The sequence below is a fragment of the Pelodiscus sinensis genome, chromosome 24 (assembly GCF_052426305.1).
Source record: "Pelodiscus sinensis isolate ZL-2025 chromosome 24, ASM5242630v1, whole genome shotgun sequence".
Taxonomy (NCBI): Eukaryota; Metazoa; Chordata; order Testudines; family Trionychidae; genus Pelodiscus; species Pelodiscus sinensis.
Genome location: NC_143075.1, coordinates 4749133 through 4770839, shown reverse-complemented (window position 1 = coordinate 4770839; position 21707 = coordinate 4749133). Strand labels below are relative to the sequence as shown.

General features: G+C 48.7%; 1 protein-coding gene across 2 annotated transcripts in view; it reads right to left on the bottom strand.

Moving 5' to 3' along the window:
• The window catches only part of MEGF6 (multiple EGF like domains 6), a 287060-nt gene that overhangs the window by 114007 nt on the left and 151346 nt on the right, over positions 1–21707 (bottom strand). For both annotated transcript variants that reach the window (XM_075906529.2, XM_075906530.2), the window contains exon 5: positions 18021–18143. In XM_075906529.2, coding sequence (XP_075762644.2) covers positions 18021–18143 — 123 coding nt within the window. The remainder of the gene's footprint in view (positions 1–18020; positions 18144–21707) is intronic.

Sequence of the window (21707 nt, the reverse complement as noted above, 5' to 3'; positions counted from 1 at the left end):
GGAGCATGCAAAGTCTCCTCCTCCTACCAGGGTATAAATGGTACCGAGAGGGAACAACCACTCCTTTCACTCAAGGCCCCGCCCCTTCCACTTGAGGCCCCACCCCTTACAGGACAGAACCGGCCCATCACCACCTATCAAAATTCATGAAATGGCCCACCCCTGAAAAAGTTACTACCCACCCCTGCTTTTTAGAAAACAGTATGAAAGTGCCATAATAATCTACTTGTACCATTCCCTCGCACAGGGGAACTTTTCTTTTTGGTTCCACTCAGCGTTCAGTTTGTTTTAAGCAAATGGATTGACCGTTCCAGGGCTGGGAAAGGAGGAGGACAGCCACAGACCAGCCGTTAGCTACACGGAGGTAGGAGGTCCCTCTCCAAGCCATAAATATCTGTAAGGTTACAATCGCCATGCATCACAGGGAGCGTGGCTTAGAGCGCCTACAATAGAGAATGAGAGCAAAAGCCCATGCTCCCCATGTCTCTCCCCATAACCGCTGCTTCCCTCTCTCTCATGCTGCCCGGACACATTGCAGCCATCCAGATTCTTCTGCAGCATTGACCCATTTTCCCCTTCCCCCCACGGCGTGGGCTCAGCCCCATGTGCTGCATTTCATTGGCACACCAAGTGTGCAGTCAGGGATGCCTGTCTCCTCGTCTTCCCCTTTTCCCTACTGCCATGTCTTCACCTGTCCCTCCCCTGCTGCTGTGTTTCTTCCTGTCCCTGGGGCAGCCTGGTCTGTTCTAGGGTTAATGCTTTTGGCCATCAATATCCCAGCTGCTATTGCGTGTCTGATTTTCATTCTATTCCCTAGTCTTAAAGGCTACCCCTGCAAGGTGACCTTAGCTGAAGGAATAGGAATTGGCAAGCACTGGAAATGCTTTCAGTCCAACCCTGCTCCATGGAGATTGTGCTTTCCTCAGAACCGTTCCAGGAGAACAACTGAGCAGAGCTGGCTTGTGAAGTGAACCAGTCCTGTAGGAGGCCCTGAAGAAAGCATCAACCAATTCCAGCGTATCACAGCCCACCGTTAGTGGAAACTGAAGACACTGCATGAAGAGACCTTCTAGTACAGGTTGAAGCTCTCTTGTCCAGCACCCTCAGGACCAGACCAGTTTTGAACAAGAGAGTTTTCCGGACCACGGGAGATCAGTGTTTTCTAGCAGCATTACCAACACTTCCACTGCTTTCTGTGCTTTCAGAGGACATTGAAGGGTGAATTAGAGCTAAATCACAGCACAGAACACTGACAGCCAGGCCTGGTACCTGTAAACAAACTGCATGGGACTGCGGGACACTTGGCCACCCCCATGAAAAGTGGACATGTGTCTAACTGAAATCATGCTGGACGACGGGTGTTTCCAGATATGAGAGTTCTGGACAAGAGAGGTTCAACCTGTTCAAAGCAACTTCACAGAGGGGAAAAAAATGCAGGTGGTGTCAGCAATCCCACCTGTGTGGCTGTACTTTGAACCCTGAGCCACAGGTTGGAAGCATTTACCAATGCAGCTGTTTGAGTCTGTACACCTGCGTGCCCAGGTGCATTGGAGGGTAATACTGACTCTTAACGTGCTGATGCCAAAGAGGCAGAGGATGGACGCCTCTCATTTGTCAGCGCGATTGACAGTTAGTGCATTCACAACTCTCTCTGCACAAATCCCCCAGCTGCGTGTTGGCGCTTGTGAACCCTGGGAACACACCAGTGTCACGCAGGTGCTTCTCCGGGTCAGTGGCAGTCTGGGTGCCACTGCTGGCAAATATTGCCAAGCCCCTTCGTAGCCAGCGCACTGTAATTACAGCTGCAGCGCTGCCTTGCACGCAGTGATGTAGCCCGATGAACTGCTCCAGGTATTTTAGCCTTTGGGGAGGTACCTGACAGGCAGGGAGAAGGACAAATGGTGCGAGCTTGTTCCCTTGTCCCGGGAACAAAGCCATGGCCCACACTTTGTTCTCCCCAGACAAGTGCTCACTTGCAACGAGACGGTAGCACGAAAGGAACAAATACGCCCCACAGGTGTTCCTGCCAGGTCAGATGGGAAGCGCATTGATTAGTTTGCGTGTGGGTAGTTTGCCCTGTCACTGCCCAAACAGCATGCTTGCTGTGACTAAAACAGCGGACTCCAGTTCTTAATGCTGCTACCAATCTTCAGTGTTTTAACAAGTGTTGCAGTCATTTCCAATGCACATTCAGGAGAGGACTGAGGCACATGTGTAAACAGGTAAACTGAGGCACAAAGCTGACAGTGAATTAGTGGCAGAGCCCGGACTAGAAGCCCAAAGTCCAGACTCGGAGCCTTCTGTTCGGAGCCTTCTGCTCTATTTCTACTCAAATGCCCATATTCTATGCCAGGCACCTAGCTAATTATGCTAAAAAAAGGGTTCATATTTTAATAGATAACAGTTAGACCCAAAGTGTATTAATAGAACCAGAGCCATATGCAATTAATTTCAAATGGTCCAGGCTGGACCTCTCTAATCCAGCACTTTCTGGTCCGGCAACATCCGGGGTCTGGCATGATTTTAATAGCTCTAATTTACTCCTAAATGTCTTCTCAGAACCCAGGCAACAGTGGAAGTTCTGGTAACACTGCTAAGCGTGAGCATTGTTTTTATGCTTTATCTTACTTCCTTGTGCCACTTGGGTGTGCTTATATAGGGTGTATCAGTACAGTCAGACATAAGAACATAAGAACGGCCGTACTGGGTCAGACCAAAGGTCCATCTAGCCCAGTATCCTGTCTACCTACAGTGGCCAGCACCAGGTGCCCCAGAGAGGGTGGACCGAAGACAATGATCAAGCGATTTGTCTCCTGCCATCCCTCTCCAGCCTCTGACAAACAGAGGCCAAGGACACCATTTTATCCCCTGGCTAATAGCCTTTTATGACCTAACCTCCATGAATTTATCCAGCTTCTCTTTAAACTCTATTATAGTCCTAGCCTTCACAGCCTCCTCTGGCAAGGAGTTCCACAGGTTGACAACACGCTGTGTGAAGAAGAACTTCCTTTTATTAGTTTTAAACCTGCTACCCGTTAATTTCATTTGGTGTCCTCTAGTTCTTCTATTATGGGAACTAATAAATAACTTTTCTTTATCAGCCCTCTCCACACCACTCATGATTTTATAGACCTCTATCATATCCCCCCTCAGTCTCCTCTTTTCTAAACTGAAAAGTCCCAGTCTCTTTAGCCTCTCCTCATATGGGACCCGTTCCAAACCCCTAATCATTTTAGTTGCCCTTTTCTGAACCCTTTCCAAGGCCAAAATATCTTTTTTGAGGTGAGGAGACCACATCTGTACACAGTATTCAAGATGTGGGCGTACCATAGTTTTATACAGGGGCAGGAAGATATTCTGGGTCTTATTTTCTATCCCTTTCCTAATAATTCCTAGCATCCTATTTGCCTTTTTGACCGCCGCTGCACTCTGTTTGGAAGACATTATTAAGCAGCACTGCAAGCATTGCTCCATGTATCCCCCTTGGAGACATACAAATAAAAAGCGATCTACTCGCTACAATATTGACCTCCTGTGGTCCGGCAAATTCTCTGGTTTGGCACCCGTCAGGTCCTAAGGGTGCCAGATTAGCGAGGTTCAACCTGTATTAAAAAGAGGAGGAAATGCTTATACCTTTAGAATCATCAGTGTATGAACTGGAGCACAGCACTGGTATGCATTAAATTTCCTGAATTCCTGATCAAACTCAGATTAGTCTAACATGGATTCCAGAATAATCTGGGGATTTAAAGACAGAACAGAGGAAGCTTCACCTAGATTTAGAGACCGCACAAAGCAGAAGCAGCAAAACTACTGAGTGATTCGGTTTATACAGCGTTCACTCGTCACTTTGACTCCCTACTAACCTTTGCTATGAAGAGGTCTGGCACCGCTCGGCTCTTTGTCCACACTTAGAGGAAGCCTAGGTTCCAATCTGTTGAGCTATGACATTTTGACTGTGCAGATTAGCCACTCAGCTGTTCTATCATTGTGCTGTGCTATAACATTGTCTTTGGAAGAGACACGTAAATAAACAGCACAGGAAATTTAACACATACCAGGCCTTGCTGAATGCCCAAATGTGTTCCAGACAGATTTCTGAACTCTTCTAAATATGCATAAGGAAAATGTTAGTTGATAATTAAATAAATAGAGCTCCTTTTGTGCAGAATTGTGTGTTTCACAAAAGCTAGCTAAAATTTGAAATTTCATTTCAGATGATGCCCCTGTCTTCAGAAGGGTTTCAACAGTTCAGAGATGCTTCTTCCATGAAAAAAAAGTAATATTTAGTCTCAGAGGGGCAACCGTGTTACTCTGTATCTGCAAAAACAATGAGGAGTCCTGTGACACCTTAAAGCCTAAGGTTAGTCCATACTAAAAGGGAAGGTCAAATCAAGATACGCAACTCCAGCTATGTTAATTATGTACCTGGAGTTGACGTACCTAGTTTCAAGTTTCCCCGCCTTCCTCGTAGCAGGAAGCTGATGGAAGAGAATGCTCCTATCAGCTTCTCTCACTCCTCACAGAAACAGGAGTACCGGCCACTGATGGGGGTGCCCTCTACATTCGATTTAGCAAGACTTAACTAGACCAGCTAAATCAAACTTCAGAAGATCAATCATGGCAGCGTTGATCTTCTGTTTAATGAAGACATAGCCTTAGAAATGTATTTGAGCATAAATTTTTGTGGGTAAAAAACACTCTCTCAGATTCACTGGAGTGGAAATTTACACACACACACGCATGCACCCCCTCCCTGTAATTTTCACATCTGACAAAGTGGTTTTCACCCACAAAACCTCATGCCCAAATAAATCTGTTAGGGTATGTCTACACTACCACCCTAGTTCGAACTAGCGTGGTAATGTAGGCAACAGGAGTTGCAAATGAAGCCCGGGATTTGAATTTCCCGGGCTTCATTTGCATAAAGCCGGGCGCCGCCATTTTTAAATGCCCGCTAGTGCGGACTCCGTGCCACGCGGCTACACGCGGCACGGACTAGGTAGTTCAGACTAGGCTTCCTAGTCCGAACTACCGTTACTCCTCGTGAAACGAGGCAAACTCGTGAAACGTGGCAAACTCGTGAAACGAGGAGTAACGGTAGTTCGGACTAGGAAGCCTAGTCCGAACTACCTAGTCCGTGCCGCGTGTAGCCGCGTGGCACGGAGTCCACACTAGCGGACATTTAAAAATGGCGGCGCCCGGCAATATGCAAATGAAGCCTGGGAAATTCAAATCCCGGGCTTCATTTGCAACTCTGGTTGCCTACATTACCACCCTAGTTCGAACTAGGGTGGTAGTGTAGGCATGCCCTTAGTCTTTAAGGTGTCACACAAGACTCCAAGTAATATTTAGACAGATGACCTAAAACTAACAGTTTGTGAAGACCACACTCTGGAGGTTTGGGAACCTCTTGCTAGTCATGTTCAATGCACAGTACTGCATGCACCGCTGTTTAGAGGAGTTCTTAATTTTGTATTGGATCCCTATCCCCACAGCTGTGCAGATACAAAATTTTGCATCTGTATCTGCAAAAATGAGCTACAGATATCCACATCCACATGCGTAGCAGGGGGCTCCCTGGGAGAGGGGCCTGGAGTGCCTGCCAGCCACTCCCCTGGAGATTATCCAATAGTTGTATAACCTCTAAGATTTGGTGCGGTTACCTGATGATTATCTTAAAAGATATCCAACATCCCTACAGTATAAATGTGCAGATTATACTAGGACAACCAAATTCAGTAGACAGTTTCCTCTTATCATAACTTACAGCAAGGTCCAGGTTTGGTTGTGCCAGGACAATGGGATGTGCCTGGAATGGGATTGTGTCTCATAAAAGCAGACAGAAAAGAGACAGAATCACCAGGCAGATGAAAGGTTCTGACTGTGCCTGCTGAAGCTGCAGCAGCCATGGAGAGATGTTTACCACCTGGCCCCAAGCTGCTGCAGTGAGAGAGAGCTGGAGTTATCCTCTCTCTCTCTGGGAGATCCGGCCTTCTGAACCCCTCCTTCCCAGCCCCACCTCAGGGCAACGATTGAAATGAAGCCTGGACATTTTCATTTTATTTCCCAGAAAACCAAACTTAATTGAGTTAAGGACCCCAGCAATGCCTGGAAAATCTAATAACGAAGTAAGTTTGGCAGCCTCCCTCTAATTCATAGTTGGGTACTTCCCAACACCAAACGGCTCCATTGGTGGTAGTCTCAGCAGAAAAAAAACAAACAGGACTGAATAATTCATGGAAGTTCTTCTGTCTAGACGTGCTCCCCACAGCTGCTAGGTGAAAACAGTATGGAAACGTACTTTTTGGGCTGTACCTGTTTCATGGAGAAGAGGGCTTCTGTCCTAAGGGCTGCCAATCCAGAGCCAAGCACCAGTGGCAAACTCATTTTAAAAACAGATTGTGATTTACTTGCGAAAAAGAAATGTTCCTTCCAATTCAGTCGTCTGAAGGGCACTGCTAACATGCCAGATGGCGGGAGTTAATTGAAAGATCACGCATCTGCGGAAGATGTTGCAGGACAGCTTCTCGGTGTGTCATTAAAGTCAGTCAAAACTGTCAAACTCTAGGATAGCCAATCACTTCCCAGAAATTTTACCCTTCCCTCCGGCTTGCCTCCCTGCTTCTTCGATCCCAATCATTCACCGGTCACTCTCAAGCAATGGAAGAAGTGACTTTTTTTCTCTTCTTTTTGTTTCAACTGCATTTCGCATCGTTGATCTCTTTTTGCTGTGAGGGACTCAATGTAACAAATCCCTCCAATACTAATTAGAGAAAGGCATGTGGTTCCCCAAGAATTAAATTACATCTGTCTCTGGGCTGCCAAGTGCTCACAGCAGGTCCTTGAGATTAAAGTGTTTTTTGTAAAGTGTCCTGCCCTGAATTCAAACATCAAGTCCTGAAGTTTTCACTTCTCCCCCAGGCTCCCGCTGATGTGCAGCTGTGTAACTGATACAGCAAGGAGGACAACCCAAAAGGGACCTGCGATTTGGTGTCACTGAAATATTGCAAGGGCCATTAATCAAATCACATGGCGGAGACGGTAAAACATCAGCCTTTGCCCCCATGGTTCAGGTTCTTAGCAAAGAGGTGAATTCTAACATGGAAGCAACAACGAGAACAGGATGTTGAACTCCTTCCGCTTTGGAGTCCAGGTTGTTTAATTCAAAGTCCAACGGGACATCCAGTAACAAAAGCAAGTTTCAAACTTCAACTATCTCTGTGTCTCCTGTGTCCTTAAAAAATGTGCAAAAGTGGATCTAGGCCCATTAACTCTTCTTTTACATCCCCCTTAACAAACAGGGCATCGGAAGGTGATTTCTGGTTCTGATGTACAAATAAGGAGCAAAGGCATACTGCTTCAGAAGAAGCAGAGTACGCCCTGCCACAGGAATGAGAATTTTTGCCGATGAGCTCTAGTCCTATGATTCATCACTATTTTGGCCCTGGAATAGTTATTTACTGCGACCTTCAGAGCCCCTCAATGCCAGGGGGCAAAGGGTTCACTGTTTTGTAAAAGTGATTTCTGAGGCCTGACAAACTCATTACATCGATACCACTTTCACAGTATTTATCCATAAACAGTGTCTTGTCAGGTGTCCCATGAAAGCCAGTGGCACACTGGTATGAATATCGTCACAAAGGGGATGTACGGGCACTATACAAGGAGATATGTGTACACAATGAAAATGAAACAAAGCAGAGTTCAGAACTGGGTTTTCTGCCCGACATGAGAACATAAGAATGGCCAGACTGGGTCAGACCAAAAGTCCATCTAGCCCAGTGTCCTGTCTACCGACAGTGGCCAATGCCAGGTGGCCCACAGAGGATGAACAGAACGAGAAATCAGCTAGTGATCCGTCCCTTGCCATCCATTCCCGGCCCTGACAACAGAGGCTAGGAACACCATCCCCACCCATCCTGGCTAATAGTCATTGGTGGACCTAACCTCCATGAATTTATCTAGCTCTTTTTTTAACCCAAAGCATGTCTATTCACCTATCCCTTTCTGTGACATCAATTAACCATTGTAAGCCAAATACAATAGGAGCTACATAACAGAAATCTGTGACATCAACCAGGAAAGAGCACACAGGGGAAAAAGCGGAGGGGGAGAAGAGTGTTTTCTGGGGGAGCACTTTAAGACACACGTCAAAGGTTTTCTGAACTATATCTGTGGGGATAGGGGCAGCACCCCATTATCTATCACTGAGGAAACAAGAAAGAGAACACTTTATGCACCCAAGAACAAAGGATCCCTACCTTGCTGGATGGTGATGCTTGGGAAGTTACTTGAGAGGAGAACTTACTTCAGAGAGGGAATTTAGCATGTCAAAGTTAAGTTCGGACTCCAAGAAGAGTGTTGTTCCCTTGTTTCGTTTGTAACTGTGTTGTTTCCAACCTGCTTCCTCACTGCTCCTTTGAGTCTTTCATTCTCTGTTCTGTCTTATTAAAGTTGTTCTTGGTTTTATCTTACTATGTATTTTAGAAACGTGCATCTGTCTGTCCGTCTGTGAGTCCGTATGTTCAAGAACTCCTCCTAAGTAGTAAGAGCTAGGATCACCAAATTTGGTAAGCAGATTCCTCTTATTGTAATTTAAAGCAAGGTCAGGGTTCAGTTGTGCCAGAAAAATGGGATGTGCCTGGAATGTGATTGTTTCTCATGAATTGAAAGGGAGGGGCTTCATAGGGGGGTCAGTTATACTGTAGAATGACCACAGGGGGCAGCAAGGAGTCAGAGCTGGGGACTGGGACAGTTATATCCCCACTGGGCCAACAGGGGTCAGGGTGGAGAAGGGGACAGCTATCTACTATATATTTAACAGAGTTTATCTGTTTGTGTGTCTATTTGTCTATGTGTCTGTCTGTCCCCCACCTCCCTTGGCTGTGCCTGCTGCAGCTACAGCAGCCATGGAGAGGTGCTCCTCACCTGGCCCCAAGCTGTTAAGTACCCAAGTGATGTTGTGTAAATCTTCCCGTTATAAATACATCTCAGAGTTGTGTTATTAAGCAATGTGCGATTCCTCAGCTGAAGGAAATACATGAGCTTTTGTGAGTATCCAGCAACGGGGGCTGAACTCTGCTGGGAATGTGCTTATATGGGCTTGGGGCTGGGGTATGTCTTTTGATATCTGCAAGGCAAGGTAAGAGCTGGCAGAACTCTGAGGGGAATGGTTGAATGGCAGAAGAGCTGGCGGTATCTGGCAGCTGATAGGCCAGGGGTGGGCAAAGGGGCCTCTGCGGGCCGATTCCAGCCCACCAAGCCAGTGGATCTGGCCCACGGACACCCTGCCACTCCCTCGCCTCGAGGCCAATCAGGGCCTAGGGGAAGGGGAGTGGGGAAGTTTCCTCCTGTCCTGCATGGGGTGCATGGCACTTAGAGTGAAAGAGCCATGCATTCCTTGCAGGGCAGGGGCAGGGGCAGGGAGCAAGAGACTTTGTGTGCTCCTCCCACTCCCAGGCCCTGATTTGCCTCGGAGTGGGGGGAGCTCGCCACGTCTCCTCCTGCCCTGCAAGGGGGCAGGTGCCTAGAAGGCACTGTCAGCTGTTCAGAACACCGGGCAGTTTTCTCTAGGCAGGAAGGGGAGGGAAGACAGGAAAGACTTCACATGCTCCCTCACCCCCAGACAAATCAGGGTCAGTGCGAGGGGGAGCATAGAAATTTCTTGGCCCCACCCATTCCTCCAGAGGCCCCGCCCCTTTCGGGGCAGCCCGAGGACACTTCCAAAATTAGCGAAGTGGCCCCTCCATCTAAAATTATTACCCAACTCTGTGATAGGCTGTACCTACAAGAAAGACTCCCTTTGCAGGAAGCAGTGAAGTGACTCACAGTCCTGGACACCCGGAGGAAGCCTTACAATTACACCCAAACGAACAAAGCTGAGTGTGTGTATTCAGCAGCATGTTGTACGGATGTGAGATATGGGTGATAATGAAAGACTGGAAGAGAAGGATATTGGCGTTCGAAGGATATTGGTGTTATGGAAAGATCCTAGGATAGATACAGAAGGTCACCAACAAGGAATTCTATAGGAAGACACAGACAAAAGAGAACCTACCGCAGAAGGTGATACAATGGAAGCTACAGCTACTCAGGTATATCTGCAGAATGAACGACGAGCAAAAAGTGAAGACCCTGTATTCGGCATAATGGATGGTCCGAATAGGGGGGGAAGACCCCACAGAGAATGGGGAGATGATATAGTAGATTGGTGCCACTCCGCACTGGACAGGGAAAGATGGAAGGAAATAGCGAGGGAGGCATCGGACTCCAATGGGCATTGAGCCCATAGTTGCTGATGATGATGGTGATGATGAAAGTGAACACAAATGTCATGTACACCACCACCCAAATCAGAAACCACTTTGCACAGGTATACGTGACCACTCAAGGGTCACAATTTTGGCGCGTCAGACTCCAAGGCTTTGGATGAGGTCATTCAACCCACGTTAGTATGGAAACTGGACTGATGATATCATAAGAGACAGGTGCTGGACATCTCACAAGTCAGTGTAGACAGGACTGGAAATGCCACAGGAACTGACTTGCTCATGAAACGTCTGCCCTTTATGGTCCTCGCTATTGAAAAACAAAACAAAAAGTTGAGTGGAGTCTAAGTTTGGGCCAAGGTTCACGTCAATTTTAATTTTAGCCAAATCATTTTGTTCATTTGTATTGTATAACGGCTCCCAAGGGTCTGTACTTGGTTGGTTCACTCCCACTAGTATCACGAACCCCTTCAATCATCTGAGAAACAAATCCTTGTCTAGAGGATTCTGGGGAAATTCAAAATGCCGTAACTTGGCTCCGCTAAGGCCAACGCTATTTATTTCACACATCTTGATAGTGCATGTAAGACGCCAGGAAATACTTTTCAGCTATTTTCTACAAAACATGATAAATACACCAAACTGGCACAGAGGCAACATTTTTTTCTCAAAAATTCCTCGATGTCCAAACCAATGTTCACTCTCTCCCAGCATGTCAGTTATGTTTGTTAATGACTTGGAATCGTTTCTGCTTCCTCCGACGACGCAAATCAGTTGCAGGAAACAGATGATAATTCTATTACAAAACGTGACAATCCTCCCGTATCAATACTAGAAGATTTACCCGGCCTTGCTCGGGTCCTTAAGTCAATTAATGTTTGTTTTTCTTCATTCAGTCACTGCTTGAGGGTGGGGCTGTGGAGGAGGGGTTCGTCCGCAGGCTGCCCCCTGGAAAGAGGACAGCCCTGGTCCTCTCTCAACACAGCAACTTGGGGCCAGGTGAGAAGTGCCTCTCCATGGCTGCTGCAGCTCCAGTGGGCACAGCTAGGAGAGGAGTGCATGCAGGGGCAGCCTGTGACTATAGGTGGACTCGGCCCCTGCCTAGGGCACCGCCTTCAACGGGGCACCCGGTGATGACGTCACGGAGCACCCAGGGTGCCTCATGATGACGTCAATGGACTGACGGCCCTGTGGGGGTGCCGATTGCGTGTTCCGCCTGGGGCGCCAGCTGCTGCAGCCCACCTCAGGCCGCTCCTGGGTGCATGTCTCCGGCCTGGGGCAGGTCCTGGTTCGTCTGCCTCCTATGCTCCCCAGCCAGAGTGAGGAATGCAGCAAACTGGGCACTTTCCTCTCACTCCCTGATGAAAGGTCACAGCCAGCAATGTTCCCATATGAATCCGGGGGGAGTTTTAGCCCCCCCCCGCCCTTCCTAAAGGGTGCATGGGGAGTGAGAATCTCGAGACTAGGGCAGTCCCAAAGTAGGGCCACCCCCAACCAGGCGCTTTCTCCTGCTTGGTGATTCTGTCTCTTTTCGGTATGGTTTTATGCATCCCCGTATGCATGGGGGGAAGAGCTTGATTGAGCCCCCCCGCCACACACAACCAAACCCTGACCTTGTTTTAAGTTATGATAAGAGCAAGCGGTATACTGAATTAGGTGCTCCTAGCTCTTCCCATTTAGGGGGAATTACTTCTATGCGTCCCTGTACGAAGGCCCCGCGCAGCCAAACCCCGACCTTGCTTTCAGATATGACGAGAAGAAGCTGCCTACAGAATTCGGTGCTCCAAGCTCTTACCCTTTCGGAGGAGTCCTCGAACAAAGAAACCGACAGACAGACTCGCTCGCCTGCTCACCGACAGACCGACTCGGCCGTACAGTAGACAACAAAACCTACACAGACGGGATGATGATGATGATGATGATGATGATGATGATTGATGATGAATGCAGGCTCTAGAGGGAGAAATATTCAGACGACCCAGGGGCCCAGACTATTACACCGCAGGCGGTAACACGTACTGTCACTGCACGGAACACACGAGTGCAGCTCTCCTGCCTGGTTTGTGGAAAGAGCAACTTCAGAGTGGGAGATGGGGGGCAAGGTAAAGCAGGGAGGCCATCAAGCTACCTCAAGAATCGAGACAGTTGCATTTAGTGCCTAGGGAGCCCAGGAGCTGGGGGATGTGGGGGGTTAAGGAGTCAAGGCTGGGGGGGTATAGGGTGAGTGCGGGGGAGGGAGCAAGGGCACCATTGCAAAGAGGGGGGGGGTTGCAATTGCAAATACCAATACCAGGTTGCTGCTGCTCTCCTCCTTCTTCCCCCAGCTCCCAGGGAGCGAGGGGAAAGTGCACAGGCTGCTGCATCCTCCTCTGCCCCCCTGGCAGGTGGGAGTAAGGGGAAGGCACAAACTGAGCACTTTCCCCTCGCTCCCTGGCAGTCAGCGGGAAGGGAAGAAGACCTGGTCCATCCGGCTGCAGCCCTCCCTCCATCCCAACCCTCCCGAAAGGGTACCGGCAGGGGGGCTAGGGTCTGGGGCAGTCCCAGATGAGGGAGGAGCATACCCCTCCAGCCAGCCCCTTTCACCTGCCTGGCTACCTGCTGCTTAGCCAGGCCACCTGCAGGTGCAGCTGTAGCCAAGCACCCCAGCCTGCTGAGCGTTTTCTGGCCGGAGCACCGCAGCGGCTTCCTTTCACCGGTCTCAAGGCAAAAGCAGAGGTGAGGTATCCTGGTTCGTATCGACAGAGGCCACAGTAGCAAACACCAGGACTGCCCTCTATACGACAGGACGAATGGCCCCCTAATATAAAGACAGACGTTTTGGGGGAAACCCCTGCCCTCTCACGACAACGGCAAACTCCAGATGGCTTCAGCAGGTCCAAGCCTGACCCACAAAAACGGGTTTTCATCCCAGCCTCAAACTAGACACCCCTTCCCCACCTCTGTGGGTGCAGCTGATATCAGGTGGGATGTCCCTGCTGCTGACTGTGCCCAGAAACTGAGCCCTTACAGCCTGCTAACATAGCAGAAACTAAGACTAATCCTCTCGGGAGTTGAGCGTTACCATCAGGCCTCTGTAGAATGATTTATGAATTCTTCCAAATGGCTACGGAGCTGCCCATTATATTCCATAGCACCCTCAATCACATGGCTAAACTTCTGTTCCAAACGTAACTTAAGCACAAAAATAAAACGCGTCCCTCAGAGATGACTGCAGGAGAGGTGACCGTACTGACACCAAACAGAAAGCTACATGGCTTTGGACAAACTCTGCCACTCTCGGAGGAGCATTCAAATGACATTCTGTGTCCAGCCAGTATGAAACGGCTATTAGGCAACACCACGAGACAAGGAATTCCCAGCAGGGGATGAGGAAAAGGACATCATCTCACTGTGTTTTAATGGCTTGGACCTCGGATGAAGGGCATTTTCTTATATCACCATCAAAACAAAAACAAAGGTATAGAAATCAGGCAGAAGGAGGATGGCAGGGACTTTGAAGTAAGCAAGCAGAGAGGAAGATGAAATTGGATTTTCTATTCATAAATACACAGGTTGAAACTCTCTACTCCGGCAGCCTCAGGACCTGGCCGGTGCCAAACCAGTGAATTTGCCAGACCACAGGAGGTCAATGTGATCTAGCAGCATCACCAACACTTCCTGCTGACTGGGCTTTTACAAGACATTTGGGGTAAATTAGAGTTAAATAACAGCACAGAACACTTAGCGCCAGGACAGGTGGCTATAAACAAACTTTATGGGACCACAGGGAACTTGGCCGCACCCAGGATAAGTGGACGTCCAGCTAACTGAAATCATGCTGGACCACGGATGCCAGACCAGACAGTTCCAGACACGAGAGGTTCAACCTGTACCAGCATTGACATGCCATGGCTGAGTCAATGCTAGCATCTTCCTTCTAATTTCCCACTGCTGCACTAGCACCGGTACAATGTCTCCAGTTCAAAGGAAGAAAAATTGGACATCTGGAAATTAGAAAGGCCAACTTAGCTGGATATGTCCTTATAGGAGCAGCTTTTACACATGAATTCACTAGCAGCCCATATTCTGGATGCCCTTTCATTTGGACTCACTTCTCTCGTTCCCCTGACCATTGTAATGGAGAGTTTTGGTTTTCAAAGGCCAGTCCCAGTTTATCCCCATTTAGGTGGCACCCAGTGGCATGTCTGTCACGGCAGAAAAGGAATCTGTGAGCCCTTGTAAGAGGAGTGTTTTATGTGGAAGTGAGCAAAAGGAATGGAGATTTCAGCCTGAGCGCAGAGACGACTTTTCTTTGGCATCGCAGGCTCCGCACTGAGGCCTGTTAACTTACTCTCAAACCTCAAAGGTGCTGGCTGATTTAAGATTGTTTTAGTCAAGTCTGGATTGGATGTTGGAAAACTCAAGGCAATTCTGCCTTTCCAGGATGTTTGTTTTAGGTTTCAGCCACCATGTGTAAATTAGCAGAAACTGGAAAGAAACGAAGAAATATTTCAACAGAGGCTTCTCTCTGGCTAATCACCCTCCAACCTCCCAGAATGAGGTATCAAATTCTGCCAGATTTCCACTCAAAACCATAAATTTCTCTCCAGAATTAGAAACGCCACCAAAGTTCACTTGAAGTCTCTCCAAATTCACATATTTTACATTGCTCCATTGAGCGCTCTCTCTTTCTCTCGCCTCTCCCAGCCCCTAGCTGAAGAGATTCAAGGATATTTAACAAGCTAAAATAATTAGCAAGTCTGTCTGCCTCATTGAAACGAAAGAAAATGTTCTTACAGCAATTGTCCCCACTGGTGGTGTCAGTCCTGCAATATGTTAAACTATACGACTGATGCTCGCTTTAGTACTTGGGTGCATCCGTGCAGAACGCAGCAACATACTATTATTTAATCAGAGCAGGCTTCTTTCAACGACAGATACAACCAACCACCTGTTTTCCAAGCCTCCGCGTCCGTCCTTTCCTAGAATGACCTGAACAAATCAGCCCACGTAAAACCAGCTCAGCACAAAAAGTTTCTAAAACATTGTCAAGAAGGCCAAGCTTTGTGAAACCACAAAGCAACCCTGTTTCAGTCACAGACAGTGCACAGCTGGGAACAGGCCCTGACAGAACCGTCCCATTCCCGAAGAGAGAGCATCCCATGATTTCACGTTGCACAAGGAAGTTCTCTGCGGAATGAGATAATAACATGTTGCCTGACAGAGAAAACGAGAGAGAGAGACCAGATGGCCTCTCCCGGCCAACGGCCTTTCATTCCCTTGGCAATCTGGCTGATATGTAAGATACCACTGCTGCCTCCCGGTAGCCAGAAGGGGCTTTCCAATGGAAGGCACCCTCGATGAAGGAAGAAAAGACGTACTGTAATTAAGAGCATACGTGAAGCCAAGCGGTTAAGCTGCAATCCCTCATGGAGCAGGGGAATGTTTTGTATTTGCTCTCCTCGTTACAATTCTTGTCATAAAGGAAACAAAAGTCCCAGGCTTGTTCCCATCTAGTCTGCCACGCTGTGTTTAAGCTAAACCTGATTACCTCTGACTCCTTCGCAGGAAGGGAGGGGGTTGGTTCTCCGGAGGACTCACATCTTATTTTGCACCCCAAAAATACGAAAAGAAGAAGAATGCTGCCGGGGAGGGAGGGGCGTGATCTCAGGGGCACAGAACTGCCGTCCCTGCTGGGGCCAAAAGTGACAACTCTATTGTTCCATGTGCAATCACACACCACCCCGAAATATGTCCCCTCTCTCCTATACGTTCCACAGTAGTACTGCTGGTGTGCACATCTCCCTCACACCCGCCATCCGGCCTGCCCAAACTCTATTATTCCTACTTTCCCCCCTCCTATGTACACCATGTACACTATTATTACCTTGCAAACCATCCTGAGACTAGGGATGTAAGTGACAAGTCCCTCGACTAGTTTCTTACCCTCCCACGTGCTGCCTCTACTAAAGGCAGCAAGGGGAGGGGAGCAGGAGCCAGTGCTGGAGGGAGCCAGCTTAAAAGCTGGTTCCCCCCAGCACTGTCTCCATGGGCAGGGGCAGAGGAGGCAGGGGGTAGAGGGGACTGGGTGCGAGCCAGGAATCAGCTGATTCCCGGCTCGACATCCTGTAGGCTTTTAATCCATTTAAAAATCAGAAGCGCAGTGGGGGGGGGACCCAGTACAAACTGGGACAGCTGATACCCAGCTCGCGCCGGGTCCCTCCTGCTGCGCACCAGCCTTTTAAATGTATGAAGGGCATGCTGGCTCTTAATACAGTTAAGGCAGATCTGCTGCGGGGTTAGCTCCCCTGCTTATCGACTAATCGACTAGTCAATGGAAAATCCCTCTACCAGTCAATTAGTTGATTAAACTAAATTTCACACCCCTACTTGAGACACAATCTCGGTGGAAGGCCCTATTTTAAATACAGCTGGGTGGTACAGAAGAAGGAGGATAAGGATTCTGAACAGCAGAAGGGTCTCATTACTACAGACACTTAGGGTACAGCTAGACTGCAGAGCTTTTCCGGGATACCTCTGGTATGCCACATCCAAAGAATGTGTCCACTTTTTTGGAACATTTTTCAAAAAGGCGGACATGCTCTTTCACCATCCCTGTTAACCCTGTTTTACGAGGAAGAAGGGATGTGTCGAAAGAGTGGGTTTTTCCGAAATTCGGCACCGTGTAGACGTGCCAAATTTCGGAAAAGCCTCTTTCGACAGAAAAGCGGGAAAAAGATACACAAATTGCGGTTCGCAATTTGCATATCTTTTTCCGACTTACCTTTGTATCCTAGACGTAGCCTTACAAGCACCCACCCGAACAGCTGACTCCTACTCTACAAATCACAGGGCAGTCTGGTGGGTTCTGTAAAACCGCTAGGCATGACTCTGCTATAAAGCTGTCAAGGCCTGGTGGGGTTGTGCTATAGCCGACTCCAGCAGAGAAAAGCTTAAGAGCAGGCCAGAGGGAGCCTGTATAAACTGCTTCCAATCAGAGAGAGGCTTATAGGGAGCCAATCAAAGGGCGGCTTGCTGGAGCAGTCCTGTTTATAAGGAGCGGCTCAGGAGAGCAGAGGACAGTTGGGTCCTGATCAGGGAGGACTGGCTCCCTGGGAGAGGCACCTGGGATGGAGCAGAGCTGGGCAGGTTCAGGGAAGCTAGAGAGAAGCCCCAGCCTGATACCGCCCAGGCTGTGGCCTTGATACAAGGTGCAAGAGTCACGGGGAGGTGACTCCAGGGAACACAAGCAGTCAAGGGAAGAGAAGGGGGGCAGGAGGCGGCTGCTGCCACAGAGTCCCTGGGTCGGGACCCAGAGAAGTGGATGAGCCTGGGCCCCCCCTTTCTCCTTGCACTGCACCAGTCACACTGTACAGACTACGGCTTGCCCCTGAGGGAAGGGGCAAGACTTTGGGGCTGAAGTTGACCACTCAGGCAGGTGGAAGGACTGAGGACTGCTGATACCCCCTGGGAAGAGGGCAAGAAAGGAGCAGTGGGCACTGCCAGAGGACAACGCAGGCCAGGGAGCGGTGTGGATCTGGCTACAGACACTGGAGTAGAGACAGGTGGGACACCACCCAGAAGGGGGCGCAATCCAACCAACTGAACTAATTCCCAATGTGACCAGCAGGTGGCGCCGGGGCAGGGAGTAGACCCTGTTACACCGGGCTCTGTGCTATCTCAGGCAATTTTGTATCACATGCAGCTGGAGGAGCCCAGGGAATTCATCAAGGCCCCCACGGTGGGCCCACCTCAACATCCAATTCCTACCTTCACACGCCTTCCCGTCTCCCTTCAGCCGCCGCCCTTCGGGGCACTTGCAGTAGAAGCTGCCGATAGTATTGCAGCACTGGGACTCGCACCCCCCGTTCCCAGCTTCGCATTCGTTGACATCTGAAAGAGACAAGACATGGGGGGGGAAACGTGAGATTTCAGTGGGGCGCCAAACTGCAGGGATGATTAACGCAAGATAAAGGGAGTCTCTTTTCCATCCGCTTCTCTTTTTTTATTTTTAATTCAATCAATCTAATGCCAATAGGGAAAAATAAAGGGAAACTACAAAATAATTCCCGAGTGCATACAAAGGGACACATTTTAAAGATTAAAAATGTCGCTACCAAACAGGCCCTCACCCCACTGAATGTGCAGTACATGTGTTTGCATGCGCAGAGATATTTATTTACACTCACAAATCTCCTGTTTCCCACTCATAGGTGCATGAAAAAAAACAGATTGGTGGCATCAGGCGCACCATTGTATTTTTCAGAAGTTATCTATGAGGTAAGGTTGGAGAGTTTTATCCAAAGAACCTCATACACTATTTAAAAAAAAAAAAAAAAAAAAAAAAGGACCAGACATTTGCATGGGTAAGAAGAGCCGCAGGATAAAAATCACAAAGATTCATCATCCTTGTATTTCAGGATCTAAGTTGGTCAGCAGTTGAAAGACAAGAAACTTCTTGTTGCGTCATCAAATTGCACTGCAGTTAGCGGCAGGTTTAAGGATTTCACTGCAACACTCAGAGAGAGCCACAAACACACAGATCATCAGTCTTGTCCTAGGAAAGCAGTTTATTGCCATAGTAAGAGGCGAGAAAGTGCTATTGTGGGGTAATTTAGACGTGCAGCTCTGACATACCCCAAACTGCCGTGCGTTAAAACCCGGGTGCACTGGGAAGTAACAGAAAACATCAAAATTGCAAGAGCCGCATCATTCCTTCCTGCCCAAATCCCCTTATCAAAGAGATCCCCATTGCCAGAGCTGCTCAAAACGACAGATTTGCAGAGAGGCAGAAGGACAGGGAGCTTGGTTCATGCAGCACTAAGGAAGAAGAAGATACAGCAAAGTAATTGCTTAGTAGGAGCGGGCTACTTCTTAGCCAAACGTGCTAAACACCCACTGCCCTCTCCTGGAGAACATGGAATAGTTTGTATTTTCTGAATTTTTATTTCAGCTCCTGCCTTTCCTCCCATGCTTCTTACTATTATGCATGTGAACCAGGTAAACATCACCGGTTAACTGGAACCCAGGACAGCCCCCTTTTCCATGGCCTAGGAACTGGTCGCTCCGTTCACGGGGGGCCCAGGAGCAGGAGCCGCCCTTCCACCCTGTGCTTGGGGCTGCTGGCTCAGGGACGGCAGTAGCAGGCGACAGCCCCAAGTGGGAGAAGGACCGGAAGCGGCAGCTCCAAGAGAGGGCGGAGAAGGGGGCCGGGAGCAGGATCCCAGTAATCGGTTCACGAGGATTTTACATCCTGGGTTACGATCCATCTAAGGTCGCAGGTTTCTACTGGTGACATCATCAAGCAGATGGTTCCAGCGGCACAGATCAATCCCGGAGTAACAACGACCCTTTCTGCATCCCGGTGCCCAACAGGGCAACAAGGACTCTTGGAAGGGCTCTCGTTTTTCATGCCCCACCCTCTGTTGATCTGATGCAGAGTCGGTGCTAGGCAGGAACAGGCTAATCCAGAGCAGAAACGGGGCCCCTCATTCACTTTTATCATGTGCCGGGGGAAATATTCCTGCATAGGGCCCCAGGACACTAGCACCACTCTGAGCTGATGCCAACTTCTCTGTTTCCCCAGTGCACTCATGACCAGCGGCTCTCCAGCCCTGCAACAGGCTCGCCCCTCTCCTAAAGTTCTAGTTCAAACAGATCGGTTCAGGGACATCCCGAGACACACGTGCAGGGCGGAGGGCAGGGCGTCAAACCAGGCAACAACCCCGGCCCTTTGTGAGCTACGAATCTATGAACAGTCCCACAGAGCAACAGATACAGGGTAGTATGTCCGCTGAGTCTTCCACATGGGAGCAATCACAGCAGGTCGTCACCTGGCTGACCCCATGGGAGTCTCCCAATAGTCTAATGAGCCCATTTGAAAGCTCCTGCCCAACCCATCGCAGATTGTGATGAACAAGGGGATGAGACGGAAACAGGAGAAAACCATCTTCAAATGGCATAGAGCAGGATCCTTTAAAACCACACACAACAGAGAGAGAAGAGCAGAAATCTTTCTTGACCCTGACAGCTCAAGCGATAACATGGATCCATCTCTCACCAACCACCAAGGCCACGACTTAACTAGGAAACTATTTCGAAATTACTAAATTCAACGTAATGACTCCTGATTTAACAGATTCAAACTAGCGTGTCCTCACTACACGGAAGCATCAAAATGAGTCCAGGCAAGCTCCGTTAATGTGGACACACTACATCAACTGACAGCCCCAGGAAGCACTGGGGAGTAACATGTTTGAATTATTCGAGGGAGTAGTTATTTCAAAAGAGAGGTGCCGGAGCGTCCACACTGCCGTTATTTTGAAATAGCTATTTCGGAAGGAGCATTATTCCTGATGAAAAGCAGGAGTGCAGATTTCAGATTAAGCAACCCATTATTTTGAAATAACAGCCTGGGTAGTGTGGATGCTCCGCTTATAAATTTGACCTAAGGGGGATTATTTCCAAATAAAAAAGTAGCGTAGACCAGGGCTAAGAGTCCAGAAGTTAGAGAAAGACTGATCATCCCCAACGAAAAGTTAACTCTGCACGTTTTGCTCGCTTTATCAAAGAAAACAAGCAAAAAGCCCCTCTCAGCTTCTCCATCGAAAACCCCATTTCTGTTTTTATACTCGGCACCAATTTTCAGACTTTTAATTCCTGATCCGTTCTGGATGCCAGCAAGTTTCACGAGCCATGGGTTTACTAAGCCTCAGCAGAATGGATCTCTTTCCCACTGCATTTGGCTTCGTTGTTTCTTGCTGGGCATCGGTAGGGAATCACCTTCACTGTGAAAAGCTGGCAGCAGCTGCTCATTTCAGCAAATACTCCCAGAGACGAGAGACACATCGAAAGAGAGAGAAAGAGAAACTTTCTGCGACCAAATTTCATTACTTACCCAACAGAAAGGGTTCACTTTCCAGGTCAGCTTTAAAAAGCAAAACTTTCACTCTCTGTTGAAGAACAGCAGAGCCATTTTGATACATTTGCACCCAGAATTCCATAAAAATAAACCAGAAAGACATTGATATGTGGCCTAACCTGCAACCATAGTTGCTGACGCCATGGGAAAAAATAACGGGTGCTGAACACCTGCAGGTGGCCCTGCAGATCAGCTCCTCCTCCCCTCCTTGGCACCTCCCACCTGTCATAATTAGTGGTTCAGCGGCTGTGGGGATGGGGTAGAGAAAGGGGAGAGCATGCTGCGGGAGGGGTTTGAACAGGGTGGGAAGAGGCACCACGGGGGGAGGGGGGAAGTAGGAAGGCGGGGGAGAAGAGGTGGGGCAGGGCCTAAGCTGAAGGAGGGGTTGGTGCCTGCGACTAGTGTCCCTGAAAAGAATACATTAAAATCCATATTACTCTTGTGTGATGAACACCAGAGAAGTACCACCACAATGGGAACAAGTGCTACAGCGTACATATGTTCCACCCCTCTTTGTACCTGGGCAACTTACAGTC